The sequence below is a fragment of the Myotis brandtii genome, unplaced genomic scaffold, assembly GCF_000412655.1.
Source record: "Myotis brandtii unplaced genomic scaffold, ASM41265v1 scaffold187, whole genome shotgun sequence".
NCBI classification, from domain to species: Eukaryota; Metazoa; Chordata; class Mammalia; order Chiroptera; family Vespertilionidae; genus Myotis; species Myotis brandtii.
Window position 1 is genome coordinate 3,390,890 of NW_005356944.1, and position 7,657 is coordinate 3,398,546.

The 7,657-nt window shown below is 53.2% G+C and overlaps 1 protein-coding gene across 1 annotated transcript in view; it reads right to left on the bottom strand.

Moving 5' to 3' along the window:
* The window catches only part of MTL5 (metallothionein-like 5, testis-specific (tesmin)), a 17,239-nt gene extending 9,600 nt beyond the window's left edge, over positions 1 to 7,639 (bottom strand). Inside the window, exons 1-4 of the mRNA XM_005864492.2 lie at positions 7,225 to 7,639; positions 4,660 to 4,812; positions 2,795 to 2,915; positions 1,017 to 1,093 (exon numbers count right to left, since the gene is read on the bottom strand). Of these exons, the coding sequence (XP_005864554.1) occupies positions 1,017 to 1,093; positions 2,795 to 2,915; positions 4,660 to 4,812; positions 7,225 to 7,593 (720 nt within the window). The 5' untranslated portion in view covers positions 7,594 to 7,639. The remainder of the gene's footprint in view (positions 1 to 1,016; positions 1,094 to 2,794; positions 2,916 to 4,659; positions 4,813 to 7,224) is intronic.
* Between the last annotated feature and the right edge of the window lie 18 nt (positions 7,640 to 7,657).

The following is a 7,657-nucleotide window of genomic DNA, read 5'->3' on the forward strand; positions in this document are numbered from 1 at the left end:
TGTGGGTGGCCAGGAGGGAGGGAGGAGGTGCACGGCGCTCACAGGACCACGGCTTAGACTCATGAACATTTGATGTCTCATTAGCAACCCTTCCCTCCTGCCTATTGTATCATTTGAGAAATATTTACTCAACAAATATTAACTCTAAACCAGACTCAGAAATCTCTAGTCTGGTAGCTGTCAATCCCAGGTGTGCCGACTCCGCCCTCTGAGCCGACTCCCAACGACTCAGAGATGCTGAACTCCACATTCCCAGGGGCACTCAGGCTGCCCCCACTCCCCTCTCTCAGCTCCGAGGACACTCCCCCTGGCCCATGTTCAGGCTGAAGACCCTGGCATCCTGGGCTCAGCCGGTTCCGGTTCCCACATCCAGCCTCTCACAAACACTGGCGCAGCCTTCAAAGTACCCTGAGGAGCTGCTGCTTCTCGCCACCTCCATGCCCGCGGCCTGAGATTGTTAGGGCAGTGGTCACCACTGGCCTTGCCCCCGCTCTGGGCCGGCCCCTTTAAGCCCAGTGAAGGCACAGCCCTTCCATCACCTGCCTCTTCCTCCCGCTCACGCTCACTCACCCCAGCCCCGCTGTCCGCTCTCCGTGCTGGGCCCTGCCTGGAATCTGCCTCCACGAGGCACCACCTGGCTCCCTCCCTCTGTCTTTCAAGACCTTCTCAGTGGAGCCAATGGGCCCGCCTTCCTCCCACGGACCCCATGCCCTGTGCCCATCCTTTGCTGTCCCGGCGCACAGTGTGACTCCCTTGTTAGGTCTGTTTGCTGTCTGTCTCCTGCAGGAGCTTAGAGTCATGTGTCTTATGTTGCTTTGTTTTGGGGGACAAAGAGCCGCATCTTGGTCGGATCCACCCCTCCCAGGCCTGTCACTGTGCGGACGGGGCTGAACACTTGGTACATGGTTCACTGTGGATCTTTAAATGGAGGATAATTATATTTCCTGAGAAATTACAACTTTGACAATCAAAATTTCAAGAGACAGTTGTTGTTTTTTTGTTAAAACATGACTCACTTGTTGTGTAATGAGATTTAATTTTGCTGGCACTGGCAAAAATCTTCCTACTAAAGTAGTCACTGGTTTAGGGACATCTGTAAGGAAGACAATTACAATTAATTGATGCATATATTGTTTTCCTTCCACGTGCACATGGAAGAACGTTCAAACATGAAAATGTATCATGGATTTATCATGTGCAAAGTCATTTAAATTTATCTTCATCCTCTTTGTTTTTTATCCTATAAAAACTTTCAAGTCAATGTAAGTTTTTACTAATTACACCCTTTTCTTTGCCATAAAGCTACTTAGGTTGAGCTCCAGGGATAGTCTATCCTAAACAATGTTGCATACCCAGGTTCCCAAACTGCTGGCTGAGGTACCCTGGAGTAGGCAGCACACTCACCAGGAAGCCGCCGGAAAGTTTATTTTCAAAGAAAGCACAGCGACATCTGCTGGGCACCAGGTGAAGTACTTCCCATTTATGTGTTTCTTTTCCAACTGGTTACTTAGTTGTTAGGATGTAAATACTGATCAGGTTATTTAGCCCAAACTACTTAAGGAGTAGAACTGGTAGGTGTTTCTTGGGCCCAAGGGCACAGTGACAACCATTCCTGAGACACCAAGGGCTTGGTGGGTCCCAGTGGAAGGAGACGTGTCTTCGTCTCCCAAATCACCCACCTGCAGCCTCTGAGTGATGCTACCATAAGACTTAGGTCAGGATACAGTTATTTTACGCTGATACTTAGTATGTTTACAGCATCACAAAGGGGACTAGGCAAGGGAATGGGGATTATATGACAAGGAAGTCCTTCTGTGGATCTAAAGGCACTGGGGCTTGCCATGGCCAGAAAGGGGTGTGGGGTGGGAAAGAACGCCCTGCCTGTGTGAGGACCAGAGACAGCTCTGACCTCCAGGGAACGGAGCCCGAAAGTCCCGGCTGTGAGGACCATGCCCCGCCCTGCTCTGCACAGTGAGACAAGGCAGAGTCCCGAAGGCCTTGCCTGTCCCTGGATGAAGGGACTGTCGGATGGAAGAGGGTCACAATCTCTCTCTCTCTGCCCAGACTCTGCAGGTCCATGGAGAGGACATCTGGGTTTAATGTGGATTTAAATTATGGGCAGTGAATCTGGTAAGGAAATATTCTGGTTAAATCAAGATTTGGAGAAACGCAATTACATATACAGTCCACATAGAAACGCCCAGTTTTGAAGAATTCTTGTCTAACCTCTGTAAGCACAATCTGAAAGCTACGCCATTCAGTCTCTTTAGTCACCATAAGGCGTTACAGGATAATCACGTACCTGCATGTCGCTTATTACTATTGTGCCAGTTTGAAGAAGTTGCTGAGTAAATGAGTGTCAGATAATCAGCATTTTATGCAGTTATTTCAGAACTCCTGGGGATTATATGAAGGCGTTTCTCTTACACGCAGTTTATACCACACCTGAGGGCCAACCCCCCACTCAAGCTGGGAGGGCTGATGCTTCAACCAGGACCCCCAGCACACCGGCTTGCTGGTAGGAGTTGTCACCTGTTAGGATGGCAAGCCATCCACAGCTAGCGGAAGAAGGGGGCGGCTATCCCAAAACTTGAGAGTCAATGGAATGCACATACATTGGTCTATAAAGACATTTTTCCATTCTTAGCTCACTACTATGGAACATGAAGTTTGCCAAATTGCCTCCTTAATACACTCACTGCCTATTTCACTTTTTTTTCAATATACAAAGCCAAACATGATCACTTACCAACTTACAGATAGGACATAACTTTTGAATTAATTTACTTTGTACCTGACTGTAGAGCATTGTTTTGGTCTTGATACTGAGGAACCAAATGGAGTGCTTTTAGTTCTCTCGCGCTCGGATTGTCTATGCGCAGCATGGGTGTCCCGCCTTTCAACTGACATAGCACCTGGAATGAAACACAAGGGTCAGGTCTCACTTGTCAAAGCCGCCCCGGGGGACTCTATCCCCCTCCCACGTGGGAGTCTGTACTTGCTCTTCAATAAATTTCCGCCTTTGCTATAAAAAACAACAACAACAAAAAAAACAGTCCCAGAATGAACCCACACGAACTTCCACCAAGAACATAGCTTTAATCTGGAATTTATGTTTTCTTGGAAAATGGCAACCTGCCCATCTGTTCTCGATTCCTTGCTCCACCACACGCTCTCTGAGACGGTGGCTGGGCTCACAGAGGCCCCTGCCTCCTCTCCAGGCCACGGGAGCGCAGAGCGCACCGAGCTGCCCTACCCCGGCCCACTCAGAGTCTTCTTCAATTTCATGACAATTGTTCTTTCCTGCCACACTCGTGTTTTATTTAATATGTGGGATTTTTTTAAACGTCTATTAATGTTATTTCCTACAAGTACAACTTAGAAAGGTTAATCCAAGAACTGGAAAATTCTAAGAAGCCACGTCAGTGTTCCTGGGCCTGGCCAGCACTCAGGCCACCTGGCTGGGCTCTGACCATGAATACACCCTCCGTGAGGCAAGGGCCCGCCAGTCAGGCACGTCGGTCAGGCAGAGCCGGCTGGAGCCCTCGCTGGTGGCCCGTCCCACGAAGGGCAGCAGTGGTTTTGCCCACACAGCTTCCACTCGGATGGGAAAACCACAAACACCGGCCGGCTGTGCTTCTGCCCTCGGCGGCCTTTGGGCTCCGAGACAGGACAACTCAAGCCTAAAGGACCAGTGTTACCAGTCACAGGAGAGCCCGTGCTAGTGAGGCGCTCCCGGCAGAGCGCTGGGCACCCTGACCCTGGACGAGGGCCAGCATTCGTGTTCAGTGGGAGTTTATTTGTATCTGGAGGGTTAAATTATAGCCGTGCACGCGCGAGAGAGGCACAGGGTGGACCCCAGGCCTCTGTCCATCGAGCACCTGGGGGCCTGACTCAATGGTCTGGTGTAAATGGAGGAGGCCCCGCCCTGCTCACCTGGTCCGTGTGTCCTGGAGAAGCTCTGCCCTCGCTCCCCGGGGGCCTGGCAGAGAGGCGAGTGCCATGCATGCCAGAGCTAAGCCGGGTTCATTCCCTGGCAAAGTGTGGGCTTAGGGCGAAGGCCTCCTCTCTCAGAGTAAAGAGCTGCGGGGGTGGGGGGCAATCTTGGTTGTTGGGCTCTTTGCTCACGGAATGCTTGGGGCGGGCCCGAATCCTAGAGGCGCCGGATAGGCCGCCTATGTAACATCTGTTTCTCAGCCATAAAATGAGGACAAAAATAATGGCCACCCTACAGACTGGATAAGAGAATCACAGGAAAGTAGCACACAGACCACACGTGTCACTGACTGCCTTTCCGAGGGGAGAGCTGGTGGTATTAGGACTTGGAGGTGGGCAAGGAGGGCAGCAGCCTCGGCCCTGCAGCCGCAGCAGCTCAGCCGGCTGCCCTCAGGCCGCCTGGGTCTGCGCTGACCGATGTGACGTGTGGTCACTGTTGTTAAAAACACAGCCATGTCCTCATCCTTGTTTGACTTGCTGCATCTGGCTGGAGTGAGGATCTTGGAGCGGGAGGGTTAGGCAGGCTCGAATGCCCCTCTGGGGGAGACAACCAAAATGCTGACTCAGCAGGCATACGCTGACTGACACCACCAGTGCAGCTGGCTCAGTCACAGCGATACAGGCCCCGCATCCACACAACAGCCGCTCTCTCGGCAGGGTTACCATGGTGTTTGCGTCCTTCTGAGAGCCGCCCAGGGCATCCTCGGCGTCCTGAGAGCACGGGAACTTGCAGGGCTCCTGGGACGGAGGGTTCTGCAGAGCGGCCTCCTCCGCGCTCTCACTCGGCACAGCGCCACCTCCTTCCTTCACTTCCACCTGGAAAAGCGGTCGCTGCTCAGAAACCACGTGGGGGACACTGGGTGCAGCAGCTGCACAGCACAGACATTCTCTCTGGAAGTCACACTTGGCCTGCGTGCCTCCTTCCTCACCCTCCCTCCCTGCGGCACAGTCTCCCACCCGCCCGTGGGGCGCAGAGGTGTGATCTCCATGTGGCCCCGTGTGACCGAGCGGACTCCCAGGTCAGTGGGCGCCCCCCGAGCTGCTCGCCAGCCCCCACTCCACTGGAGCTGCAGCCAGCGGGACCGTCCTGAGGTGCCCACCCTTCAGTGCCCCCTGAGAGCAGGCTCGTCGGCTCTGTGGAACCTTCTGGCCCATTGTTTGCTGTTTCCTCGCAAAGCCTGCAGTCCCTGCTGCTGTTTGGTGATATTTATAATGTAACTTACAACGCGCTAGCTGCTAGCGATAGTGTGGAGCTTCCCTAACTGAACAGTAGGACAACGTGAGTATGAAATGAGGGTGGGCATGACCGCCACCTTTGTGTCTCAGCTGTGCTCTACGCAACTGTCACCTCAGTGACACCAGCCAATTACCAAGAACAGGGAGAAATACCAGGATATTACTGAAAATCAATGGAGTAAGAAAGACACTAAAAAGTCTCAGTTAAAAAATTACCATCAGAATTGAGGGTTTTAAAATTGAGATACTTTTTAAGTGATAAGAATATAGGGAGGGCTGCCCTCGGTTTTTCTCAGTGGTTAGAGCATTGGCCTGCAGACCCAAGGGTCTCGGGCTCGATTCCCGGTCAAGGACATGTACTTTGGTTGCAAGTTCAATCCCCGGCCCTGGTCAGGGGACGTATGGGAGGCAACCACTTGATGTCTCTCTCTCTCTTATCGATGTTTACCCTCTCTCTCTCTCTCTCAAAATCAATGGGGCGGGGGGGGAGATAAAAGAAAAATAAATAAATAAAAATCAATGGGAAAATATCCTTGAGGATTAAAAAAAAAAATGTAAGGAGGGCGGAAAACACAGTCAACCTAATCGTGCACCCTCCGCCCCCACCCTTAGGCTCCACCTGCCCAGCTGCCTGTGAGACAGGGCAGGTAATCCTTCAAAAAAGATGGTGTTTGTATGGGAGCCGTGCCAGGACCAACAGGCAGAAGCGATCAGGGCAAGTTTGGCAAATGGACATTCACGCCGGCTGAGAGGTTCTGCGGGAGACCTCTGTGTGAGGAGGGCTTGGGGCTGCCTGCTCTGTGGTCCCTCCCCGTCAGATGGGACCTCTACACCAGGGGTCCTCAAACTTTTTAAACAGGGGGCCAGTTCACTGTCCCTCAGACCGTTGGAGGGCCGGACTATAGTTAAAAAAAAAAAAACTATGAACAAATTCCTATGCACACTGCACATATCTTATTGTGAAGTAAAAAAACAAATGTTTTCGGCGGGCCGCATGTGGCCCGCAGGCCATAGTTTGAGGACCCCTGCTCTACACCAAGGAGCAGTGCTTGCGCTAAAATAACCAAAACACCAGAAAGCAGAGAAATCCAAGGCTGCTGCTGGCGTAGGGGACGTGGAGTCCGGCTCCAGCCATCTCAACAGCAGTGCAAAGGCTTAGCCTATGACTTACTCAAAGGATTAATGGTTGAGTCACCTAGCTTCCAAACTAGATCCTTCAGGGGTGAGGGTGGGGGTGGGGGGTGGGCGTACATTTCCTTGGGATCCTTTGCTTCCTTTAAAAATAAATTTGTTGCCATGGCTGCTTTGGCTCAGTGGATAGAGCGTTGGCCTGTGGACCGAAGGGTCCTGGGTTCGATGCCGGTCAAGGGCACATGCCTGGGCTGAGGGCTCGAACCCCAGTAGGGGGCGTGCAGGAGGCAGCCGATCCATGATTCTCTCTCATCATTGATGTTTCTCTCTGTCCCTCTCCATTCTTCTCTGTGTGAAATCAATAAAAAATATACTTAAAAACATGAATTTGTTTAGCAAGGACAGAGCAGAAAATTATCGATGATTTTCTTCAGCAAAGGAGGGTAGTTATCTGAGAACTGGCAGGAGTTCGCTGTGCTCTGTATGACACAGGCGTTCTAAATGTAAAGGGGGAAGAAAGCTAAAGGAAAGAACATGAAAAGTCAACCACGTTGCGTTTGTTTTCACAGACACAGTTACTCTGACCATCAGGGCTCCTCTCCCCATGTTCCCCACTTTCCAGTCCTTTTCCTCTGTGGTCGGGCGCCCCCTGCAGGGCTAGGCCGGGTGTGAACCAGGGACCCAGGACGTGATTCACCTGCAGGCTGAACGGGTTACAAAGGGTTGCACCCTGTGTGGCGGGGCACCAACCAGGGATGGGGCTGACACAGGGACATGCCGGGGGCAGCCAGCAGCCTCCCCGCCCGGCTCCCGGAGGGCTGAGGGGGTACCGTGCCCCCCCCCATCTTACTGGGATCACACGTTGTAAGTCGGCGGGGGCGGCGGAGCCGCGGGGAGCACCGCGTCCTCCAGGGGGTCGAGCTCGGCGAGACTCGGGAACTGGCCCAGGATCTCCTCCTCGTGGTCATCCACCAGCAGCTCCACCTTGACCTTGCTGCCGAAGTCCGCGCCCAGCGGCGGGTTGAAGGCGTGCAGCAGGGGCTCCTTGGGGCCCGCGGGGCTCAGGTAGGGGTCCTTAAACACGTGGAACTCCTCCTCCTCCGCCTTCACCACCGCCGGCGCCTTCAGGCCTGTGTTTTCCGAAACAAACCGACCCTCTGCGCCGAACAGGTCCGGCCCCATCTCCTCTTCGGGACTGGACATCCCGCCCAGCAGGGGCGCCTCGTCCATGTTCCCGACGGGAACCCGGCCTGGCGCCGGGATCGGCAGAGCCGCGCACCTGCAAAGACGCGGC